The sequence below is a fragment of the Lissotriton vulgaris genome, chromosome 11 (assembly GCF_964263255.1).
Source record: "Lissotriton vulgaris chromosome 11, aLisVul1.2, whole genome shotgun sequence".
Taxonomy (NCBI): Eukaryota; Metazoa; Chordata; class Amphibia; order Caudata; family Salamandridae; genus Lissotriton; species Lissotriton vulgaris.
The window spans coordinates 1,038,840,912-1,038,867,881 of NC_141699.1; the positions used below are offsets into that span (position 1 = coordinate 1,038,840,912).

Below are 26,970 nucleotides of genomic sequence, written 5' to 3' on the forward strand. Positions count from 1 at the left end.
GCAACATATTCAAACCAGTAAAAAAAATACTGAAAATGTCATGTTTTATGAAACGCTGCAAATCTTTGACATTTAATTTAACGTTAAATTGTGGAATTTAGTAAAATTATGCCGGCGTAACAAAAACATTGCATAGACATTGCCATTAGGTACACTACATATCATCATATACTTATAGACAGCACATCATCACGCTTCACATCATACACTCAAACGTCAAAACATGCAATGCATATTCATATGGCTGACATTTGACTCTTACACTGTTGAAACCCTCCTTACTTCATGTACATTTCTTCTGCACTCATGTATACGCCTGTAAGCTTTATGTTCCATTTTTTTTGTTGGGGGGTATGTAAAGTTCAGTGACATCCTACTTGGGGATTTGAGAAGCACTACAAAAGGAAAAAAAAGATTTTGATATGCCTATTTCATAAAGCAGTGGCAGAATCAATAGGTCGAGCTTGTAAATGGCCAGGCTATTGGTTTGGCCAATGCTTGTTTACACTGGAAAGTGAATGTATACAGCAAAAGGCCTGTGCACGCAAATTCTGTTTACAGAGTGATCTTATTTATACTTTAAAAGATGGGATTGCACTTTGTCTTCTAAAATTAATATTTCTATTTAGTTTTTGATTAACGCACTATAAAAATCTCCAGTCTAAGAAGTACATGGGAAACTGTCGGATTTTGGATGTGGTTATATTTACTCGACACACTGTACTGTACGCAAAAGAAAGGGAAGTGTTGATTTGGTAAGAATTACATATCTCATTCAAAAAACTCAATCATTTTATAGAAAACGCTGAAATACCTAACATTTTTTTTTTAAATCAAATTTTACCTGAAAAATGCATAAAATAAAATGTTTGAAAAAGGTAAAAATATAAACAATAATAAACTTGTGTCTAGAACCCAAAAAGACCACAGAGATCCCACAAAATTCAGTAGAAAATATTTAAATTAAAATATTACTTAAATTAAACAAAGAATATTTCAAAAAGTACATTTTACAAACATTAATATGAAAAAAATGTAACCTTAAATTAATACATTAAAAACAACTAATTTAAAAGACATATTTTCATTTACGTCCCACACTATTCCACTACAAATCCAACAACCTGCTACTAAAATGTAAATTACTAACAAAAGTACATTTCACAAACATTAATATGAAAAAAGTAACCTTAAATTAATAAATTAAAAACAACAAATTTAAAAGATATATTTTCATTTACGCCCCACACTATTCCACTACAAATCCAACAACCTGCTACTAAAATGTAAATTACTAACAAAAGTACATTTCACAAACATTAATATGAAAAAAGTAACCTTAAATTAATAAATTAAAAACAACAAATTTAAAAGATATATTTTCATTTACGCCCCACACTATTCCACTACAAATCCAACAACCTGCTACTAAAAGGTAAATTACTAACGAAAGTATAAAACTTGAAATACAAAGAACATTATTAGGATGGCGGGCAGACTTTGTCCGCCCGCCATCCTGACGGAAAACGGGACAGCCCGCCATATGTGCGGCGGTCCCATGGGGAAGATTAGGATGCGCCCGCCACACGTGCGGGCGCATTACGCATTTTTAACATTGCGGCTGGCGTTGCTTTCAGCAGCACCCACCGCAATGGTAAAAATGCATGGTGTGCATTAGCACGCACAAAGTGGCAGGCACCACGTGGTGCCTACCACATTGAGCATGCAAATGAAATGAAATGAAATGAATGAGACTTATATAGCGCACGACTTACCCTGGGGCATCTCAGCGCTTGCTTAGGGAACCCGTCCTGGTATTCCCCTGTGAGATAACCCTGGCAGGGTATCCACAAGGTGAAAGTCAGGCATCCCACCGCGAGGGGCCGTTGTGGAGATTAAGCAAGCTATTGCCCAGAGTCGCAGAGTGTGAACCCGTGAGTCGAGAAGGCACCGGAGCGAGAATTAACGAGTCCGTGGAATTTTTGAGCCCAAGACCCGCCGAGGCGGGGAATTGAACCCTGGTCCCGGGCCGAACTCAAGCCAAAGGTCTGCCGCCTCTAACCCCTGAGCCACACTTCTCCACAAATGCAGGGGGGTATCATACATACCCCCATGTGCACCCCCCACCCCCCAACTACCTGGGGGCCCGCAACGGGCTCCCAATTGTGAAATCTGCATGCCTTTCTTGGCGGAGTTGCAGCCACGGAAAGGCTGCTCTCCGCCTGCAAACTAATATGGATGGCAGTGTCTAGCAGACACCGACACCATATCAAACCCTTTTCCGCCCGGTCGACTTGTCGACCTGGCGGAAAAGCGGTGAACGGACTTCCCATCTGCCGGAGTCCCCCCGCCATACTAATATGGCGGAATAAATGGGTGGCGGGCGGGGTAGGATGTAGGGCAGATCGTCACTGCCCTGCAGGCGGTGGCGATCTGCCCTACATCATAATGGACCTCAAAGTATCAATTAAAAATTCTACTTAACCAAATAATAAATAAGCAAACACTTTACAATATATTGATCAATTAAATATATAATTAACAAAAAATAAACATGTAAATTAAATGAATTATAATGTAATTAACTTCCAACTCTTTTCCTCTACACAACCAACAGCCCGCTACTATAATATAAATTATTAACATGAATGTAAAAATTTTAATTAAAATAAAAATTAACAAATTAAACAAACAAATAAAAGAAAAATTAAAAAATAAAACATTTACATGATTAATAAGCAATAATATTCAAATAACAATAAAAAGATTGACCTTAAAGCTAACTTAAGTGTAATTCAATTAACTTCTCACCCTATTCACCTACAAATCCAACAACTCGCTAATACTAAATTACTAATTAGATTTAACATTTTAATGTTTAAAACTTCAAACTATACTTTAATAAAACATTTATAACAGTTATACTAACAATACTAGCAGATAAAAGGAATATACTATTACATTAATAAAAACAATTTTAATAAAGTAATCGATATTACATACAGCAATATTCTCAAGAATTATATATACACATATATGGGGAACTGTTGAGACTTCAACGAAATTGTTTGCTTTCTGAAGATTACACTAAGGCTGAAAGCGAATCTCTCCTCAGATTTAGAGATAGAGGGTATCAAAAGAAGGTGCTGCAAGGTGCAGTAGAGAAGGTTCACTCCAAAGACAGACAGGAGTTGTTATCTATCAGACCGGCTAATAGCCCAAACACTGAAGACAACATAACGACCGTCAGGTTAATACTTGGCTTTTCAGCCGAGTCACAAAAGATCAGGGATCTGGTCCAGAAGAATTGGGGGGTTCTCCAAACAGACAGTATAATTGGACGATTATTGCCTAGACATGACATAACCTATAAGAAGAATGCATCATTGAAGGATATTCTAGTGCATAGCCACTTTGTAGATGAACCTTCAACTAGAATAATGTCAATCACAGGATTCTTACCTTGCACTAGTTCCAAGGCGTGTAGAAACAGTACTAAGGTCAAAGACTATTTTGTCCCAGGATAAAAAGCCAGATGGTGTATCAACAAACTGCTCAACAGCAATTCCAGTTTTGTAGTGAACTGTTTGGTGTGTCCGTGTGGTCTCCAGTATATTGAAAGTACAATACATCCAGACAAGAAACGTATACTGGAGCACACACGGGCAATCACCAACCAAGATAGCTCTTACCCAGTGGCCAGACATTTTTCTGAATTTCACAATGCCAGGAGTGACAAATTAAGTTACTTCTGTCTGGACCAGATACTGTTGACAGAGAGGGAAGGTGATCAAATTAAGCTTCTCAAATAGAGGCTAGATATATAGTTGAGCTAAGGACCCGTACTCCCTGGGGCCTCAACAGTGAAGAAGAACTGTGGTCTTATATTGGCTGAGAATGCACACTGTTCTTCACCATTATTTTTTTATATATGATGGGCAGAATTCCAGCTTATCATAAGCCCATTCAGGGCACTATTTGCTCGCAGGTCCTACCTACACGATCGACAATTTAGTACATTGAATAAAATATGGTAAATTGATTTCATGAATTTATTTAACCAAAACGAGTTATCAATGAATGATAAGCATATCTTGCCATTATGAATTGGCCCATTCAGGGCAATATCAAATGAATTGAAAAAGCTTGATATGCTGAAATTATAAAATGATACAATATGATTTGTAATTAATTTCCAATGTTTCATAATTGGGATTTATTAACAACTACATGTGATTACATTTGATCAAACAATGAATGTACATGGTATTTTTGCACATTGGTTAAAATCAATTTTATTGTAAATACTTGCGAGGCATCTTAATGACACTCTAAAATGGCCGACATTTGCATTTCAATGTACTATTTTCCTTTTAGTCCTTTCATTATTTTTAACATAAGCCACTACCCAATGAAATTGCTTGTTAATATAAGGCTCAACTTCACGAGCAGTTACTTCATTGATGAAGGCCAGGTGGCTGAAACACGTTTGTCAGTTTGTTTTTCGAGTGGCAAGAAAAATAAATACTAAAAAACAACTATTAGCCTGAGTGCACAGCTTTGTCTTTGGGCCACGGGTGGCTGATACACGTTTGTCAGTTTGTTTTTCGAGTGGCATGAAAAACAAATACTAACAAGCATTTGCAATGCAATAGATCTCGCTTTAGGAAAGTTTGAGCTATTGGTATTGTAAATGACACATTTTGTATTTATGTGTTGGTTTTGAAAATAGCTAAATTAATCGCTTTGTCATTTACACTTCCAATAGCTTTAACTTTTGCAAATGTGACACCTATAGCATTTGTAATGCAATATGTGTCGTATTTACGTGACTTAGATGTATTGATATTACAAACAACAATGGCTTTTAATTTTTTTAAATAATTAATACTTAAATAAAAGTTATTGTAATTTATAATGGCAATAGCTTAAACTTTTGTAAATAACTTTTGTGAAGATTATGTTCATTGTATTTTATTGTGACGAAAATCCAAGAATAGAAGTGAAATATTAACATATTATCTCCTAGTGGCAGTCACAAGTAGATAGTTATAATTAGGATCAGGTCTCCATAGGAAAAGCATTTATTTCCTTGCCTATATCTTTGGCACTGGTTGACAAATCTTCACAAACTTTATCCCAAAAAATGTGGCGGACATTCCAGTTGTGTATGGAAAGTTTCAGGATGATCTGTCAAGTGGGGGCTGAGAAAAAGGTGGGGCAGAAATATGTGCTTCACATGTTAATTCACATAGGAATTTTGAACATGACTACAGCAGAACTGCCTGAAAGAATTACATCAAATTTGGCAGAAAGCTTGCTCTTGGTCCAGAAGGAGTGCTTCTTAGGTCTCGTCTACGCAGTTCGCATGCGCTGCATAGGAGAGAGACCTTTAGCCATCTGCACAGCTTGCATTGCTTGCAATGGCAATGCATGCACATCTGGCAATTCCCTTGCGGGAGCGCGCAGGGCCATATGGTCACAATCATTGCGCCTTGCTGCACGCTCCCGCAAGGGAATCCCGCAGGACCCCTCCTGCCGCGCGAGGTGCGTGCTTGTGCTGTTTTTTTTTACTTTGAGAAATACTCTAGTTAGTTTGATTGCCATGCTCCGCTGACAGCATTATTTTTTTTTAAACAGATACGGCATATGTGTTATTTTTTTTTTTATTTGAGAAACACACTGGTTACTTCGATTGTTGCGATCCGCTGACGGTATTATTTTTTTCCAAACACACAAGGCTCTCTTGTTCGCTAACCTTCTCCTAGCCTGTCTCCTTTTTGTGCCTGCTGCTCGCGTGGCACGCTGGGAATGTGTGGCAGCTTCCCACGTCTCAATCTTCTCCTTGGGACGGTTTCCTCTTGCCCCTAATTTGGTCACTTGGCTCGCTTCAGCCGGTATCAAGGTTAGCTCGCTCAGAGGCCAAGGTGCCAGTAGGAGGTAAGAGGGAGCGGATAAGAGTGGGAAAAAGAGGTTCTTTGAGTTGTCCTGGTTGGTGCGGGGTAAGAGGTCACGCATATCTTCTCGGTACCCCCGAGGCTCCGGCGGGAACACACAGCTCTCTAGCCACTTCTGCTTTATACTTGCCACCTCACTAAAAGACACATATTTGACATTCCTCCCATTTTCTTCACTGACTTTAAAGCTCCAATCTTAGATGGTGTTAAAATATGCCTTGAGTTCAGTACTGACTTCTCCCCATGATGAGTTTGACCTTGGAAAAATCACATCTCCTGCGTCAGTTTCCAGACACACATGGCATCACATTTTTTTTTAACAATAAATATACGCCAATGTCAAACCCACCCAGTTATCACTGTCCAATGTTCGGGCATAGCAACCAGTGCAGACCGAACAGTAAGAGCAGCAGCACCAGCACTACCGAGCTTTCTGTATTTGATTCTGAGTAACCATTGTTTTCTTTTTTAATTTATTCCAATCTTCATTTTGTTTGTAGTCATGGGGAGAGCCAATGCCGTGATTCAAACCCAGTTCTTCAGTCCCAAAGTCGTCAGTTCTGTATGTTATGCCTCATCCTCTCAAACTGCTAACTTGTTCTTTTTTTACAGACGATGGGTGCTAAAGACTGCATTGTGGTTCGGGGCTGGATGAGACGTTTCTCCTCAGTTGTTCATTGGCTGTGACATTATGTGCCTAGATAGGCTTCATGCCTAGCGCCTAGCTGCTGCACGCCCTGTCTCCCCAGGGTGGGTGGCCGCCTGCTCTGGAGTGCAGAGATACCGACTGTGGACTCAACGAGATGTTGTAATAGCCTGCCATACCTTTAAATCCTTTCGATTGCATAAACAGCACTGGTCTTTTGAGTTTCCTGTTGTCATGATATTCTTAGGACACTTGATACCGTTTATACGTCTCATTATAGTTATTTGTTTGGCTACGTACAGAACCACGCATGTGTGTGTGATGATTGTTATGCTGACCTTTCTTTAACTTGTTGCAGTAAATAAACATACCACGGGGCTCTGTTTTCAATAAAGGGAGCCACACTGAACTGTAAAAAACAGTTTGCTTTTCTGAAGCACACCTGATTGGTTTGCACGGAAGGCAGTCTTTTATCATCTCTGGCTGGCTATCCCGGGTGGCACCGCACCCAGGATAATGTGCTGTGCAGCTAAACACTTATAAAGTCCCAAAGGCGAGACCTATTGGCTATGCCAATGCTTGTTGTTATTTGTTGTAAATCCGTTCAGTTGTTTTAGAGTTATTAAAAGAAATCCAAATTTGCATATCTAAGGACTCTGATCCTCTGAGGATCCGATAGTCTCCGAGCTGATATCTGATTGGCTGCCAACAGTTCAACATGAAAGTGTTGGCAGCCATCTAGGGACTCAGCTTCAGCCGAATCCCCAAAAAAACCTTTACAAAAAAAGAATAAAATTGGGTATGTTAGGAATACCCTGACCCCTTAGCCCTGCTCCTATGGTCTTCCTGGGGCCCTGCCAGGGCACAATAGCATTCTTTAAAAAAAATTTCAAGCAGAAATCACAACTGATTTGCGACTCAGGCGAAATTCTTTTTTAAAACGCGGGTTTCACTGACCATGTCATGAGTGATATAATATATGAGGTCATAAGTCGTGCATTGCAGGGCAGTAAATTATAGTTCGCTTAGGTATTTGTATGAGTGAAATCTGAGACTAACGATAACGTCCCCATAACCTTTGTTTTTTGCCAGTGGATTTCTAAGTTTTTTTAATTCTATTTCCTAACTATAACGTCCTTGTAACCTTTGTTTTTTTCAGTGAATATATATATATTTACACACGATATTCATGTCACACAATATTAATAATCTAATATCTCGGGGGGCGTGGCCAGCAGCATGCAGGGCTAGACGTGTCTCCCGGGAGCTCCCGGCCGACATCTAAATATCCGACAATTTGCACATCTCCACTGGCCAAAAATCACTTACTTGCTGTCGGAGGACGCCTGGAGAGGGACGAATGAGGCAAAGCCCAAGACCGAACCGTCTAGAGGGTGTTTAGCCGACCCTGACGCGGAGCCTGTAGTGAAGGGGTAACGGCCGGGCAAGATGGCGGCTCGGTGACCGGACCGGGGCAGAGCGCCGCATCCCGTGAGGCGCTGGAGACTACCAGTGTCTGCTGTGGCGCCATCGGAAACTGAAACCAGCCGAACCCGGAGAGCCACACGAGCCCGGGAGCCTGCAGGTCCGCCCGCCGGGCGAAGTGTCGGAACGCAGCGGAGGCGCCCAGGTGCGGGTCAGCTGCAGGGAAGCGGAGCGCGGAGGAGCTGGTGCCCGGAGGAGCGTGCTGTGAGGCTACCTCGACTGGACCGGTGAGAGACGCCGGGCCGCAAGCGGAGCGGACCGGGCGCTGTGGGTGTCGCTGGGACTCGAGGCACACCTATCCAACATGGCGGCCGCTTCACCGGACTGACGACCGGAGAGGACCCCGGAGGGAGGAAGGACTTCCCTGCCCACACCGGCAACAGCGGAGAAGCGGAGGAGGCACGCTGGTCACGGCCGGAGCGGGGGAGCAGCGGATACCGGGAGCCCGACTTCACCAAGATGGCGGCCGCGACCTCGGACGCACTCGGTGAGTGAGCGGGGTGAGGAAAGGCAGCCCTGCGTACCCAGCCGCACAGAGACAGGTGGTGGGGTGAGTTTACCCGGCAACGGGGGAAGACTGTGGCAGTTACCCTCCCCACTCCCCCCCCCGCCCCCACCACTCCTCCCGCCCTCACTACTGACCCACGGAGGGGAGCGACCAGGCAACACCGGCGCCACACACCGGCAACCACGCAAATCTGAGAGAGGCGCCCCATGACCGCTCCGAGGCCGCACTGCTGCGCAGACCAGTGGTACTGAGGGGGCCGGCCCGGCAAATAACCAGGGGTGGTGCAGCGCAGGTTGGAGAGCAGGGGAGACGGGACATTTACGCTGCACTGTTGGCATTGGAGACTCGACACACGGAGGGCAGTGCCTGGACACCCTAGATCCCTGTTGGGCCCACAACGAGGGGGCTCTACACACATCCCTCATAGCTGGACTCGCCACTGACTCAGTGAGGATGGGGAAGAGAGACCTCCCACCCAAGCATCCTAAATAGGGCACTCTGGAGCTCTTCGCGGCGCCAAGGACACCCAGGGACAACTCGGGCGCGGCTGCGGAGGGGGCAACTGACACGGACAGGTTGCTGGCAGCGATCCAGGCATCGAGATCGGATATCCAGGAATCCCGCTCCGCGCTGGAGGGCAAAATTGGGGAAGTGGGCGCTGAAGTCACACTCCTGCGCCAAGATTTCAAGAATCTCTCTGCCAGGGTGTCTGAAACGGAAACACGCATTGGAGAGGCTGAGGACTCGATAACCACCCTTCGGAGGGAAATGGCGGAGCTCCAGGCGTCGCACAAACAGCTGCTCTGGAAGGTGGATGACGCCGAAAACAGGGCGAGACGGAACAACCTCCGATTCGTAGGATTTAGAGAGGGGATCGAGGGGAACAATATGGCAGCCTTCCTGCACAAGTGGCTCACGGACACCTTCCCTGGAGCCCGTTTTTCTTCCTGCTTTGTAATCGAAAGGGAGCACAGGGCGCTCCTTGCGAAACCTCCGGAGGGCGCGAGGCCCAGGCCAGTGATCGCGCGATTCTTGAACTTCGCAGACAGAGACTTAATTTTGCGGGAAGCGAGGAAAATGGGCGAAATCCGAGTTGAGAACACCAACATAATGATTTTTCCGGACTATAGTCAGGAGGTCCAGAAGCAGCGGCACTCCTTTGACTCGGTGAAAGTCAAATTGAGATCATTGAACATTACGTATATGCTGCTCTTCCCTGCAAAACTCAAAGTCATCTACAAGGACAAGGCGCACTTCTTCAGCCATCCGGAGGATGCATGGCAATGGCTGGAGGAGAGACCGATCCTCAACAGTCGGGAAACAGCAGGGAGAGAGGAGCTGGTGAGGGTGGCACAGGACAAGGCGCGGTGGGGCTCGCCAAAACAGCAGAGGAGGAGATCCCGGAGACTCTACTCGAGATACACAGGCACCCCGTACCATTCACGCACATCGGCGGGATCCAGGAGGGGGAGATCGGAGTCACCCGGGACGTCGAGAACGGCCCACAGGACTCAGGAGGGGCCACGGGACCAGGCACGCTCGGAAGGGGAAGGAGAACACCTCAGGGACTCGGATGTGGAGGACGAGGCGTCAGACACTGATCAGCGCTCCTTACACCCACTGGAAACAGAGATCCGGCTGTTGGAACAGGACGTATCCGACAAACACTGCAGCACAGTACCGACAACACAAGACTCACATTCGTGAACCTGGAAGAAGTGGATGATCGGATTGTTGGCCGGGACGCGGCCATGACACGCAAGTGACCAGCACCCTTTTAGTTGTTGTTTCTTCTTTCCTTTCATTGAATCTTTTTGTGTTCTCAGGAACAGTTTACTTGTTAGCAACAACGGTTCTTTACAGTTTGTACAAGAGCCCAGGAGTGGTGCATACCCTTGTCGGGGGTAAAAGCCCGACGGGGGGGATACAGCACGGGCGGCTATAGGAGGCTCTAGCGGGCCATAGTTCTATAGAGGGAGGGAGTGGGGGGGGGGTGACAGACCACCTTCTACTAACAGCTTGGACCTTGATGGGAACGAGTCTGGAAGGGGAGAGAGGTGGGGAGGGGGTGGGAGAGGGCACGGGGGAATTTCACCAAGTTGGGGAAGTTGGGCAAGGAATGGCACGAAGAGGCACAACCTGAGGAATGGGAGTCAACATTGCCACGCACAGCCGCTAAGGTCGCCTATTGACCTCCAGAAGACCTACACAGTATGGCAGGTACACTAACAAACACAGATGGGATACACAAGGGGATCTCCATTATGACTTGGAATGTTAATGGCCTGGGTTCCAAAATAAAGAGGGGATTAGTTAATTCATACATAAAGAGGACCGCCCCGGACCTCATCCTCCTGCAAGAAACTCACCTTAGGGCGGGAAAATGCACATTCATAGCGAGGGGTAGATACAAAGTCTTGAATCACGCGGGCTACACGTCAGGCGCTAGGGGAGTGGCAGTACTAATTAACAAAACACACCCCTTCACCGTAGCGCGCACATGGAGCAATACACAGGGTACGTATGTGGGAGTGCAGGGAGTATGGTGCAGACAACGCATCACAGTCATCTCAGTATATGCCCCTCCAAAACTCCAACCACGCACACTTAGGGAGGTAGCGTCCATCTTACTAGAAACGGCGGACACAATGCAAATAGTGGGGGGAGACTTCAACGATTTCATGTCGGAAGACTTAGATCGTTCAGGGGCAACACGCAGAGGGGGGGACACAAACCGCCCTTGCGAAATACGTGGCGGACATGGGACTCACTGACGCATGGCGATGGCGGCACCCGACACAAGAGACATTCTCCTTTTACTCAGGGGCCCACAAAACCTTTTCCAGGCTGGACTATATTTTTGTGGCAAGACAGTACCTATCAGAGGGGGACGAACTCACGTACAAGGCTAGGGGAATATCGTATCACTCCCCCCTATATGCACTATTAGGGAAGAACACCGAAAGGCGTGAGACGGAATGGCGCCTGGCAGCCTGGGATATTCAATCCCCGGAAATAGTGCGGGGTCTGAGGGCAGACATAAAAGTGTACGTAGCGGAGAACAAGGGCTCAGTGGATTCTAACATTACTTTCTGGGAGGCCATGAAACCGGTGGTGAGAGATAGGGTTAGAGGGAGGCTGCGAGACGAACGCAGCAAACAGCACAGGGAGGCAGCGGCGTTAGAACTTGAAATCCTGACCCTGGAAAGACGCTACCTTGTAAACCGAGGGGAAGGTATACTGCGGCAGCTGCAGGACAAACAGAAGGAGTATAGGGAACTGGTCTCTAATGAGGCGAAGACGCAGGCCCTAGCAACGCTACACCGCCTGTATGATGTAGGCGACAAGTCAGGCAAGCTCCTGGCGTGGCTCAGTAGGAAAGAACAAGCCGCGAGATGGGTGGAAAGAATCAGAAAGGATGGGGAGGCCTGGAAACTACCGATAGGGGCATAGCAGAAGCTTTCGCGCTACACTATGAGAACTTCTATAGAGGCCGGGACCTCGGGTCAGTGGACGAGGCCCTACTCTATATGGAAAATCTAGATATCCCAGTACTGGATGAGGAACTCAGCACCCCTCTGGAGGCGGGAATCACACTGGAGGAGATCTCCACTGCCATCAATAAATTAAAAACGGGGAAAACACCGGGGCCCAACGGGTTCCCGGCGGAATTCTTTAAAAAGACAGCCGACCTATTGACGCCTCATCTGTTGGCGCTCTATGTTGAAGCATACGGACTAGGGAGACTCCCTCGAGACCTAGCATTAGCAACCATAGTGCCGATATACAAACAGGGCAAGCCGGAGGACGATTGTGCCTCATACCGCCCCATCTCCCTCTTAAATATGGAGGTCAAAGTACTGGCCACAATTCTAGCGGCGCGCCTACGGACGGTGGTCTCAGACCTTATACACACAGACCAGTCCGGATTTTTGCCGGACAGAGCGACAAAACTCAATCTCTGACGGACCCATAATTGGCTCCAAGAAATACAGGGTAGAACGGAACCGCATTGGTTCCTGTCCTTGGACGCTGAAAAAGCGTTCGATGCGGTACATTGGCCCTTTCTCATGGCAGTGTTGCGTCGGTTTGGCTTTGGCCCACACTTTCAGAAATGGATAGGGTTGCTCTACGCGGCACCGAAGGCGCGGGTACGAGTGAATGGGTGCCAGACAAGGATGCCCGCTGTCCCCCCTCCTTTTCACTCTCACTATAGAGATACTGGCGGCCAAAATTCATCAGAACCCAGAGATCCATGGCTTCAGGTGTACCGAGTCGGGGGATACTCAGGAAAAGGTCTCGTTGTATGCAGACGATGTACTGTTGTATATCACGAACCCCGAGGTCTCCGTAGGGAAGTTGTTCAGAGAGTTGGAAGACTTTGGGGCACTGGCCGGCCACACCATCAACTGGCATAATTCGGTCCTGTATACACCACAGGGAGCAGTACAGGGAATACCGCTACCGGACCGTCTACTCACCACCACCAGGGTTCCAGTACCTTGGGGTATATGTCACTTTGGACAAAAAGCTCTCGTTCCAGAAAAATGTGGAACGGATACTGAAGGAGGCAGTAGAGGATATGACAAGATGGAGACAGTTGCCGCTCACCCTACTGGGAAGGGCGGCGATGTATAAGATGATTACCCTACCCAAATTCCTATACGCACTTCAAAATGAGTACTATCCGCTGCCGACTAATACTATCACTAGAATCCACGCAGACCTGCGGTCATACATATGGTTAGGCAAACAACCACGCATTGCGCTCCGGACACTCCAACGACATCAATATAATGGGGGGATCTCCTTACCGAACCTGGAGGCATACTACTGGGCGGAACACCTGACCCCCATTAATGACTGGCTGCACGCACCAGCGGACCACCCAACATATGCACTAGAGAGGCATAAATTGTCCGCACACAATATACTCCACTATCTATATGGGGGAAAGGCGGAGAGAACGCTCTTGCCAGCAACTCTGATTACGATTAGAGCATGGTCCCGAGCTACTAAATCCACGGGATGGGAGGGGAGGCCAACACGTCAGACACCACTGTGGCATTGCAAATGGTTCACGGAACTCCGTAAACTGAAAGGCTTCCACAGGTGGGACGACATAGGGATCTCCACTATCGGGGACGTGATTAGCAAAGGTGAGCTGAAGACTTTCGCTATGCTGCAGGCAGAGTTCGGATTACACCACACACAACGATACAAACACCTACAGCTAGCACATGCCTGGCATGCACAGCAGATATCACTACAGGACATACCGGAATATGCACCTTTGGAAGGGAGACTCCTACAGGAACAGATGGTACATCAGGCAGTGTCGCTTACATATAAAACCCTTACAAACAACATGTTGGGTAATTTGGCGAAACTCAGAGGTACATGGGAGGCGGAAGTGGGGCAGCTAGAGGACTTAGACTGGGAGCTAATACTGATGCATCCCAGAGAAGTCGCTATTAAGTCACGGTTGAGGCTGATCCAATTAAATGTGCTACACAGGACATACTTCGACCGGAGGCGTCTCCACAAGATGGGTAGGATAGCGGACGCCACGTGTCTTAGATGTAATACTGAACAGGGAGATTTCTACCACACCATATGGTCCTGTGTGCAAATTCAAACGTATTGGTCTCACATCTTCGCAGAATTGGGGGAGGTGTTGGGAACAGAGCTAACACTAGACCCGAAACTGGCGCTATTGGGAATGGTGACCGAAGTGGACCTGCCGCGCCCACACATCATTTTCCTGGTGTTGGCGCTGGTGGTGGCAAAGAGGGACATAGCGAAATACTGGGGGGTGGCGGAGCGGCCAGAGATTGAGGAATGGAGGAGAGGTCTGGACCTCTATATGGCAGCAGAACGAGTGACATACAAAGCTAGAGGCTGTCCAAAAAAGTTCCGAAGGATATGGAGCAAATGGAGACAATACCATGGCCTAGAGGCAGGGCACACAGGAGGCATCCCATAGAGGGGCAGCGGGCGGGGATGGGCGGGAGGGACCGCCTGATAACGACGAGTATCCATACAAACCTGAGATGGTGATTCCCTTAGAGACTCCTTGTATAAGAGATGCTATATTGTGTTATGGAAGTGAGGACAAGCACTACTACACTAGACACGAAGGGAACCGGCGGACTGGTGACGCATTGTATGATGAACATGGGAACTGTCTATCACCCCTTGTGGGGGACGTGCTATTTGTTTGTTGGGGGTGGTGGGGGAAGGGGGGGGGGGTGTTGTGGGAGAAAAAGACAAAAGCAGGATTATAGGGTTCCAGGCGGAACGCGTAAAACTGGAAACATGTGCACACTACTGGAATATCTAGGTGTTGCCGCCCGGCCTCCGGGTTGTGGGCATGACGGCTGTGGACAAATTCATTGATGTAGGTTTGACATATTGGGATGGACATGTCACAACTGTATTCTTTTCATACCTGCACAAAAATAAAGTTTTACAATAATCTAATATCTCGGTCATTCACTGACTGTATTGGAGTGGACTGGCTACTCCTGATTCCCCTTCAACTTGGCAATGGTGGTCAAGGTATGATGCTTGTTATATATTGAGACTCCTTTATAAAAAGCAGAACATAAATAAAGTCAAAAGAATGGTAAACGCATTTTGGGGCCAGCTGATGATGGGATTAATTCCAATAACTAGAAAATTAAGACGTAATACTCCTGGTCTGCCACATATTTTTCCTAACCACCAGGATATTAATGCTCAATATCTCTATTTCAAATGTATGGTTGGTGTGCCAACTGCTCTTTTCTCTTTTGTCTACATTATTCTGATGTATTGTTCTAAAGATTATACATTGTGATTTAAAGCTATTGCTTTAATTTTTTTCCACTTCCATAATAGAAAAGTACAGTGAAAGAAACAATCCAGAAATGTAATCTGTAAACAAAATTTGCCCTCACAGTCATACAGCACAGATAAAATACTTTTAAAACTCATTGTTTCCAGTGAACAAGGAAGGCATTTACAAATGGCAGAAGGGGAACTGGGTTTCTAGAGAATTAAAGAGGCACACTTTTGTGCTCCTGTTTTCATAATGCATTGTTTTCTTAAGTCTACAGCAGTAAACAATTTTAAATGTAGCTTTCCCAAATGCAATTGATGAGTGTCACTGAATTAGTATAATGCAAATGTGTAGTACCCCTACTCCTGTACACCTGAAACTAAAATATTGCAGCAACATACCTGCACCATCCGGCGTGATTGTTCCCAGTTTCACCGCCAGGGGGTACCCCATCTGCTTATGATGCTCCAGTGCATGTCCGTTTCCCCCTCGGCCATCGAAGAACCACCTTCCACACAATATCGAACCGTCCGTCAGGTTCAGCCAAAGATTGTCCCGCATTTCACACTTCGCACACTTCCAGCCGCTAAATCCCATGAAAAGACCAACAAAAAAAGAAAAGAAAACAAACAGTGGATCAGCTCACAAATCATCAAAATATATATTATAAATAAGGCTCATGGTTTTGTGGTATTTATTTTTTTACATTTCTGTCTGTATTAATCCATATTTATATTTTGGACATCTTAATGATATTTATCCATATTTACTTAGAGTTTTAAGAATTAATGGAGTTGAAATGGTATATTTTCATGTTTATTTAACTGATAAACATGCACTCAAACTATGAACCCTGTCACATTTTAGCAAATTAAGCACCAAATATAACAAAACATTACACCCACAGATAAATAATAGCACTATATATACAAATTTATGTAAACAAATGCCTATATTTAAGGAAATGTCATGCTGCTTTTTAACTCCCCATGCTCAGCGGTCGGCCTGGCCTTCATAAAAAACAGCACGGAGAGTCTCTAACAAAAGGACAACTTTTTATAATTTTTCCGCTTTTAAAAATAAATACAGGTATAGACAAATTGTGTTCTGCCTGTATTTATCTGTAAAAACGGCAAACTGGAAGTCTTAATTAAAATTAATCCCTTAACAGCGTTATTGGATCAGTGCCTAGTTATAAACTCACTGACCCGCCGTATTTCCAAAAACACAAATTTAAGAAATGTACTTTGCAGTATGAGGGGAAATAATGGGCAAAGACTTTGACATATGCTATGGAAAAGTTACCAGAAGACCATTACAAGATGGATCTCACAGACACACACAGTAAACAACTTCTTAGGGTATCCTTTTTCACCCTTTAGAAGTCTGAGCAGAGGTGATCCTTGTGGTGGTGGGGCGTGGGGAGTTTGGAGGTTGGTAATGGATACAACTCAAAAGAAAACACTACTAAAAAGAAAGCAATGTAAGGTTCTACCAAAGTTCAACATTGACCAAGATGTGAGTACGACTGGTAAAAAGGTGTTGAATACTCTGTTATAGTGACGTGTACACAAAAAATACATTGGTAACTTGTCATTTCAATTTGAATCTCCGATCGAATAGCCTGAATGTACTGTACCATGGACAACTGATCATAGAATGTGGACATTACATGATTAGTTCTGCAGCTGCTACCGACTGTCTATCTTATCGATGTGTGAGGAGCAAGTTTAATAAAAAAAGAGTCTAAAAAAAAAACCAATTACCAAGATGTGCCCAACCCAACATTTGGAGATAACCATTAGCACTGTCTTGCAAGAACAGCAACATATAGAGTACTACCGTATTTACTAGAAGCACCAGAAATGTCATCTGTCATGCTTGCGCTAAAAATGTACTTAGGAGTGCGGTGTGGTGCAAAGGCAAGCAAGCAGAGGCTTACAAGAGATTCGTAAACGAGAAATGCCCTCGCTAAACGCTGACATTCACCCAGGTGTAAATTGCATAGTATATGGAATCTTGAAGCAATTGCAAGTGTTACACTTAAGAAAATCACTGGATTGACCCAATTCTTGTCCTGAACACTGGTTGCTCTTGATTTTGTTTCTCGCTAGCATTTTGTTCGCAGCCAGCTCAAAATATTATGTAGGACTTTAGTTGATCAGGCTTCGTGTGGAATTCTAAAGGTGCCTTCCACGCTATACCTATATATGAAAAAGTATTGTGAGGTTGGTGCTCCACTACATTGCACTTGCATTGATTTTCTGTGCATAAATTCTTTTTAATGTGAAAATTGATGCTGCCATTTGCGAATCTTTGCATCGTGTAAGCACCTACGTGAATAGTACAAGTGCAAGTTTATAACCAGCAGTGGCAAAGGCAAAGTTCCTTTTAACACTAACCTTTAAGCAGACGCTCACCCCACAACCAAAACTACACCTAAGCGTAGCTGCTTTTGTGCTGAACATTCGCTAGGCAGTCAAACGCTGCACTGAAATTAACAAATTCAGACTAGAAAGGACTATGGGCCCAAGGATGAATTTGGCGATGTTGGAGCGGGCTGCCGCACAACCACTCCGTTCCCATACCGCCAAACGTCCCTGACGGCCACCCGCCAGATTACGAGTTATCTCATGGTTTGGCAGTTGGTCCTTTGACGTGCCTATTAAAAAGGCACTGCAATGGGAGCACCAAAGCCCGTTCCTGCATGGAATGGACTGTAAAGTCCATGCAGTGCAGCATAGGGGGTGCATGCAGACAGGGGGGAACACCATGTGCCCCTCCTTCATACACCTCATGGACAGGGGCCCTGTAGAGCCCCCTAAGGTTTCTCACTGCCAACGCTTTTATGGCAGGCTTACTGCCATGAAAAGCGTGGATGTGGGGAAACTAGAAATATGCTTGGTAGTGACACAGCGGCACCGCCAGCATATTGCGGTCCTCAGACTGCCACTCCACCGCCAGGTATCGTGGATCCCCGACGGTTGCGGCATTCCTATTTTGGTTCGACCGCTGTACTCTTAATATGGTGATCGGACCACTGGTGTGGCGGTCCACGACCGCCACCACACCTCCACCACAAGTTTGGAGGTCATATGGACCGCCATTCTCGTAATGATTTGAATTTCTTCCTTTTTTATCTGATTTAAAACGAGATAACGTTTTTTGAGCTGACAGGAAGTATCGCCATGAAGGAGGTGAAGCAATGCAGATAACTTGTCAAGGGAAGGCCTAATTTTCTGTCTCCATAGGTATCAGAAGTCCATTCAGATAATTCTTTTACATCACCCGCCTAGCTCTTCAATTGATAAGTTGAATGTAATGATCAACTTCTAATGACATTTCCTATTAACTCATGAACATATCAAAAGGCTCGGGGATCTGAGTTTACAGCTGGAAGCGCCCACAAGAACAGATGATGTTTATCTGACCACGACTCAGAAAGGCTGACATGTTATGTGACTGATACTTGCAGAACGGTATTTACTAGATCACTACTTACTAGATCACATCCTGGTACCTGAGAGCTTTATCAGGGTTTCAGAACCATGCCCTGTAACCTGGCGAGACCATTTCTTACTTACTTTCAAAGTAAAGGGTACGGCGGTACTCCAAAACATTTCTTAATCAGAAGAGGATGTGGCATTAGGGCCAGAGCTGATGACTTTGTAACTGGGGAACCAAGTTCAAGCAAACAAGTGTTAGCATAGCCAATAGGTCTTGCTGACGGCTTTGGCAATCAATTTTAGCCATGTTGTACTCTAGTATGGCTGATATTTAGCATGTCTAAAAGCTATTGGCATGAAGTTTTCTAAAGTGTGACACCTGAAATATGGGGTATCCATTCAACTCTTAGTGCATCTTCCTTCATGCACCATTCAGTCCCACTGTAACTAACATCATGAAGTGTCTCCAATTCCAAAGTGACTACATGCATCCGATAACACCAACAGGGAATGTGCGTCTCTCTCAGGCAGCCCAAGATACTTTAGGGACTAATGCGTGGCTCAAGCAGCTCAGACTGCAGGACTGACCCCAGAGAGTGGAGAATGTGCAGGCAGCAAATCCGTTTGACAGACATGCCCCTGTCTACAGTCTGTAAGGTGTTTGCTTCTTGCAAGACTCTGGCTAACAAATCCAAAGTGGCATTTAAGGGTGTCAAGGAGCACACTTACCTAAAGGTCTAAACTGTCTAACTTGGCAACACACCTTCAAGGTAAACAGATATAGAATAGTGGTAAGACTTCAGAGATAACATAAACCCTCATGTATGCCAGCAGATGGCACACAGCTCTCTTTTCCTCCAAGATATGAGGGCTTCTGGTAAGAATATAAGAATTTTCCAGAAAGGTCTGGTCAGCATCCTTTTCAGCCTAAAAGTGCAAGGCAAACATGTGCACCCCATGCCTATCAAACCAAGTTGCGACCAATGATAAAAGGTAATTCACTTTTTGGTGAATCCATTCATACCAGAGTCCAATACTCCATTGAGGGGGCAACTTGTACCAGAAATCGTATGGAGCACATATACATCCAGAGAATAGAAAATCTATCCAGTCAGTCAGACATGTTTAAATGAAGAGCAGGAAGCATAAAAGTGATTGGGCCTGGAACTTTTGCCGTTATACATGGCCCATAAGAACACCAGGTAAGCATAAATAAATGCGTAACACCAACTAATAAAGGTCATTACCCCCAACAGAGATGTAAATACCTATTAAGTTGTATAAAGTGTTGTGGAGTGGTACAGAGATCTGTTGCCATTTTCAATGTTTTTAGAAAGGAAACAAGAGTGACGTGAAAGAACGCTAATGTTAAGTGTTGGAAGTAATAGGTGGAGATGATGAAAGGCAACAATATTATGGGGGAGAAACTGGGCTATATGATGATAATCCAGTGCCATGGTTAAATGGACCATTGGTGGCAGCAAAATGTGGAGTGAAGGCGCTAAAAATACATAATATAATCTTCCATACATTGGGTTTCGCTCATCCCACTTCATCCTTGGTCCATTCAACATCTTGCTTTCGTCCACAACAGCATACTCTACCGTGTCAACTCACTTCATCCGTTGGATGTCTTGGATTGTAACCGACAGCATCATTAGCGGCTGCTGTTTGCTACGAGTGGCATGAGGGGGGCATAGAGATCGGGAGGGGAAGGAAAATAAAAAATAATGATAAAAAAAAGTACCTTTTGCCAGCCGCTTCCCGCATCTCGCTCCTTTCCCTTCTTCAGGCACAGGCTCTTAGCCTGCCTTGCACTCTCGATTAGTGCTCCAGGACAGACTGGGAGTCTGCGCCTGATCTCTTCAACCCCAGCGATGCAGCTGGGGTTGGAGAGAGGTTCACTGCCCATGAGAATGCCGGCCAAACCGTCATGTGCAGTGAAGGAAGTGCAGACACCACTCCCCTCAGTGTTGTCACCCCCCCAGGCCCCGCCCCCAAGACAACAGGAAAGGAGAAATAAAAGGTGTGTTGTTTAATTTTCCTTTCCTGTTGTTTTTGGGGGGCGCCGCCGCTGGACAGCATCTCAGCTGATTAAACATGCGAAGCTCCCTGAAAAAGAGTGTACTTCCATGTCTCGGCTGCCTGACATACTATAGCCTTATAGCCCGCCGTAGAGGGCTATACCGGCTATTAAAGGCCCTCACCAGAGTTAAAGACCCGAGCCGAAGGCGAGGGCCTTTAACAAGGGAGAGGGACTTTAATAGCTGGTATAGCCCAGCTAAGAAGAGGTATAAGGTCATTAGAACATTCTGCCATTAGAGGACAGAATGTTCTAACACAAAAGAACAAAGCCTTATGGGAGGGTGAGGGGATTGGAATCCCTCAGGCTCCCTGAAGCCTTTGTTCACAGCCAGAGCTGTGAACAAAGAAACATTGGAATGTTGGAGCTCCAGGTTTATACCAGCCATTATAAGCCCAGAGTACTCCATTGTTTTCAATGGAGCTCCCAACATTTCAATGTTCTAATACATGTTATTGTGAATATATAAAATTCTGTTTTGGATTACCTTGTTATTTGAGAACTGCCCTTGAATGCCGTTAACACCACGAAATCCAACACAGGGGGAGCCAGCAAGCTAACAACTGTTTAATCCATAATGGGGAAAACTAAGCCCGGTGTTGTTTTGTCGATCTACTCACTTCACCGTACTACTTAACAGCAGTGGAAAATGGCCTTTTGCACATTGTTTACTTACTGTTCTCTGCGTTGTGCGACCTTGGAACTTTTAAATTATTGCATGTAGGGGTTTTACTTTACAAATAGAATTGTGCTATTAGCGGTTTAGCTATCAGCTTTTTAATAATGACTAAGGTCTTGCCGGTATCGTTGTGCTGCATTGCTTTGCTTAATCTGCCTAATTATTGCTGCCTGCTGTGTGCCTGGTTGCCGCTCTGATTTATTTGCACTTTTGAATTTAAATTTGCCGCTTTCACTGTGTTTGCGCGTTTGCCCTAGCGCTCCGCTGTGCTCCCCCCTCCGCCTCCATTTTGTTGTTGTTGTGGTCATCTGTAGCCCGCCCCGCCTCCCAGCTGAGCCGCCCTCCCACTGACCAGAACAGCGCTCCCCTACCGGAAAGCGCCGTGACTCGCTCCTCTCCCTCGGGCTGAGTGGTCGCTCCCCAGTGTCCCTCTGTGACACTCGGTATCGTTGTGCTGCATTGCTTTGCTTAATCTGCCTAATTATTGCTGCCTGCTGTGTGCCTGGTTGCCGCTCTGATTTATTTGCACTTTTGAATTTAAATTTGCCGCTTTCACTGTGTTTGCGCGTTTGCCCTAGCGCTCCGCTGTGCTCCCCCCTCCGCCTCCATTTTGTTGTTGTTGTGGTCATCTGTAGCCCGCCCCGCCTCCCAGCTGAGCCGCCCTCGCCCCTCCCCCTCCACCATCCATATATGACAGTTACTCCCGCGCGCAGCGTTCACGCGCAGCGACCGCGCAGCGACCGCGCCCCATTCGCGCCGAAGGTGCGCCAAAGGTAAGCCCGTCTACGCCCATCCGCGCCTGGACCGCGCCCAGCGCCATACCCCCTGGCCCTCGCATTTCCCAGCCCTCCCGCATTACCTACGATGCCACCACCCTCCTAGCCCTTAATCCCGGCCGTTCCCCAAACTGCGTCCAAGCCGCTCCTGGACACACCCATGGACCTTTCTCATGCTACTCCTGCAAATTCCTCTGCAACGTCAACCACTCCGCTACGATCACACCTCAGATTCCCGACACCAACCACCTACAATGCATCTTGCTCAACACCCGATCGGTCCATAGGCACGCCATTGACCTATGGAATCTACTAGACACCATCTCTCCGGACGTCGCCTTCTTTACTGAAACATGGATGAACGCCTCCTCCGCCCCAGACATCACCATTGCCATCCCAGAAGATTATAAGATCATACGCAAGGACCGTACCGGCCACACAGGAGGAGGAATCGCTATCGGCCATAAGAAATCCATCCATATCTCAACCAGCTCTGACGTCAACCTCGCCAACTCTGAACACCTTCACTTCCAGATCCACATCGACCCCAAGACCACACTCAGAGGCACCCTCCTTTACAGGCCTCCAGGACCCCGCGCACAATTTAGTGAGGACATCACGGACTTCATCACTCCACACGCGCTCCCCTCCAATGATTACATCCTTCTAGGAGACCTCAACTTTCACCTTGAAAAGAACAACGACCGCAACTCCACCACCCTGCTTGACAACCTCGCCAACCTCAGACTTAAACAACTGGTCACTTCCCCCACCCACATCGCAGGTCACACCCTCGACCCTATCTTCACCTCCAGCAATCATGTCTCCTTCAGCCACACCACGAAGCTCCTTTGGACTGACCACAGCTGCGTTCACTTCACCTACAACAAGCCCAAACCCAACAACCACCCCCAACCAACTCTGCAAAGAAACTGGAACAAAATCACCATCGACCAGATCTCCTCATCGCTTCTGCTAAACCCCCCAGCCCATTCATCAAACCCCGACCAAGCCGCCACCAACCTCACCCTATGGCTATCCATCAGCGCCGACATCCTAGCACCACTGAAAAAACGACAAAGCAAACTTGGCAGCAAGAAGGCCTCATGGTTCAACGATGATCTTAAAAAATCCAAGAAACTCTGCCGCTCCCTTGAGAAGGCCTGGAAAAAAGACCCAACCACCAGCACCAAGGACGCCTTCAAAAACGCCACCCGCATACACCATCAACTGATCCGAAAGGCCAAGAAAACCGCCTTCAAGGAAAGACTAGATAACAACGCCCACAACAGCAGGGAACTTTTCAACATCGTCAAGGAATTTACCAATCCCTCGGCCAACTCTAACGACATCACCCCCTCTCAAGCCCTCTGCGACTCCCTAGCCTCATTCTTCCACAACAAAATTGCAGACATCCACAACAGCTTCGACAACCAACCCGGAGACCAACCCACCCAACCATCTGCTGGACCTTCACCCCCCTCAAACATCCTTAATGACTGGAACACAATCTCCACTGAGGATACCATCCGCCTGATGAACTCCATCCACTCAGGTTCCCCCACAGACCCATGCCCTCACCACATCTTCAACAAAGCAGACTCCATCATAGCACCGCACCTCCGAGACGTCATCAACTGCTCCTTCAAATCTGCCACTGTTAGACCTGACATCATTGGCTTGAGTCTCTCCTCCATTTTTTCTGTTTGCCTCTACTGTTGTACGATGTTTTGCTGGTATATGCTTTGGGCGCCGTGTCACTGCTGATCAGTGCCATAGCGCAAGTGCTCCCGATGTTAAATTAATGTATCTATTGTATCCATGTTTGGCCTAATTTGGTTTACTGTCAGTCCCTAGTCTAGTGCACCAGGAGTGCCGGGGCTTGTAAATACAAATGCCGCTCGTGGGCTTGCAGCACGTGTTGTGCCACCCACAGGAGCGGCCTCGTAAAAGAATGTCTACGGGTCGGTCATTGCGAGACCCACGTGCAGTCTTGTACTGTCACGCAGGCTGCGCAGGTATACCTACTTGCCAGCCCCTCCAACCTTCCCTTGACTTCATGTTAGTCACCCCTATGGTAAGCCCACGGGCAGGGTGCATTGTACGTCTAAGGTAGGACACGCCTGACCAAGTTGGCATGTCCTGATAGTGAAGTACCGCCATCTTCGGGCTTCACTATTGCGAGGTAGCCTGCTCTCCGTTGGATAGAATGGGCCCCTGGATCGTTAACGCTATGATCCTAGCTGGCTCGGGGAGCATGGTGCAATGTTGAGTTTGGTATCCCTGAACTCGGGGTTTAATTACGCATCCGTTGGTGTGGATGGTTTTCGGACTCTGGGTTCGAAAATAGTACTTTTAGAAAGTGTCTATTTTCTTGTCTAATCATATCTGGTTTCTGCTGGTCTTGCGTGTGTGTGACAGGAGCTGGGTGGCTCCACAGGTCTGGATGAGTCAGTGTGGGATGAGTGGGACATTTGAGTTGAGAGTAGGGGGAGAGTAGTTGTTGATAGCCTGCCTTGCCTGATACAATGCCGGCTCCACCTCCTGCTACGAGACTGATGGCTCTGTGCCTGCCATGGACGATCCTAGCCCCACCTCCTGCCGGGAGGGCGATAGCTCTGCTCCTGCCAGTATCAATGCTGGCTCCACCTCCTGCTGGGCGTCTGAGGACCCAGCCCTGCTCAATGAATAGGCCAGGTGCTACTGCCTAGCTCCACCCACCACAGACCCAGGATGTTGGGAAACCCCCGGCATAGACAAAGGGATCAAAGACGAAAAGGGGTATAAGAGGAGGACCCCTGAACTCGGAATTTAGATCACTTCTGACAAGGAACCCTGTAACCAAGGACAAGAGGCCTGCTGATCTAAGGACTGCCTACCCCTTCTGCCAGTGTGCTGTTGTTGGGGGAATCCTGCCGTGCTTCTTTATTTTTGCCAAGGAACCAGGAGAGAGGAACTGTGTGTGTACTCTCACGCTTGCTAAGAAAATCTCCAAGGACTGGAAGAGTGCCAGTCTCCTGCTGAAGTCACAGGGCTAAAGGACTTCATCTGCTAAGGTGCTATTTGCTGGAAGTGTAAATCCAGCGCCTCTGAATGAACCAGCAATCACGACGACCGGACGCCGGGCCCGACCGACGCCAGCAGCAACGCCAGTGAGTGGGAGTACGGCTCTAGCTCCAGAGAACCTCGTGTCTGCACCGCTGCTGATCGCATCAACCGTGTGCCCACCGACGCCGTGAGCGCTGCTCACTCTGTGCAACCGCATCATCGACGACGCCTGCTGAGGCCTGCTTGACACCGAAGGCGCGACGCCGGATCGTTCGACGCCGCTGATCATCGTGTGCTTCATTTTCCAAGGTACTGTGTTGTTGGGGGTCCGTGTGACTCCGGGCTCGACGTAGCGCTCCTCGCGGTCGACGCCGAACCCTTGGATTAACTTTGCCTCCACGTCGTGTAGCCCCCGTGTGGGTTACCCTGTTGCTAAGAACTGTATTGCCAAGAAGAAGATTGCTTGATACTAAAGACTTTTTGTGCTGAAGAAGAAACTACCTTTGAACTATCCCTTTTTCCTTCCCAGAGTATTTATTCCGATTGTGTACAGTTTTGTCGTTATTTGGTCTTGTGCTAAGCCTTATATAAAAATACTTATTTTTATAATACTACGGTGTCGTGTCCATTTGTAGTGTATTCACTGTATTACTGTATGTGGTCATAATTGCTTAACACACAGCCTCTGAGATAAGCCTGTTCTGCTCTGCCAAGCTACCAAGGGGGTGAGCAGGGGTTATCGAAGGGTGTGATCCCCTTGCCCTGACTAGAAAAGGAGTGTCCCTATTTGTCAGAAGTGCATACCTCTGCCAACTAGAGACAACCGGTTCTAACATTGGATGCAGCGGTGAGGATTTGGACCTTGCATTTATGACCCATGTACAGTGATCAGTGTGCGCTACGTAGTGAAAGCAGACCATAACGCAGTCACAATCTAATTCGGAAGGATCCTATTTTTGTTCTCCGCTTTCCTGAAACTTGATTTTTTGAACACTGCCAGATTTAACCAGGAGTGACAACGGAGTCACTGCCCCTGCTATCGTTGTTGTGGAGGAGTTCGAGAGGAACAAGCTTAAGAAATACAAGAAAGATGAGCTGAAACACTTTTGCGACCAGTTTAAAGTTCCTACCACAGGCCTCTCGAGAAAAGATGATTTTTATAAAGCATTACAGGCCTGGTGGGAGTCCAGAAATCCCTCTGATGTGGTGGTGGTACCCACAGAGGAAGGGGATGAGGAGGTGCCAGTGAATGGACCTGTGCCCTCTCCCGGAAGCAGTGTTTCCTCCAAAGGTCTTTCCCCTGAAGAAAGAGAAGAAAGAGCGAAAGAGCGAGCTTACAACATGGAGATGGCAAGGCTAAAAATAAATGGGCAGTTGGAGTTAGAAAATGCAAGAGGTAGAAGGGAAGCTGATTTAGAGATCAAAAAGTTGGAGTTTGAACGAGAGAAGTTAGCTTTGAAACGTGAAGCCAGGTTGAGGGAACTGGATATCCAAGCTAAGAAGTTAGAGTTGAATCCCT

The 26,970-nt window shown here is 46.6% G+C and overlaps 1 protein-coding gene across 1 annotated transcript in view; it reads right to left on the reverse strand.

Annotated features, from left to right (window-relative positions):
* USP13 (ubiquitin specific peptidase 13) overlaps positions 1-26,970 on the reverse strand; it is a 365,038-nt gene that overhangs the window by 171,038 nt on the left and 167,030 nt on the right. Inside the window, exon 6 of the mRNA XM_086944367.1 lies at positions 15,821-16,005. Coding sequence (XP_086800493.1) covers positions 15,821-16,005 — 185 coding nt within the window. The remainder of the gene's footprint in view (positions 1-15,820; positions 16,006-26,970) is intronic.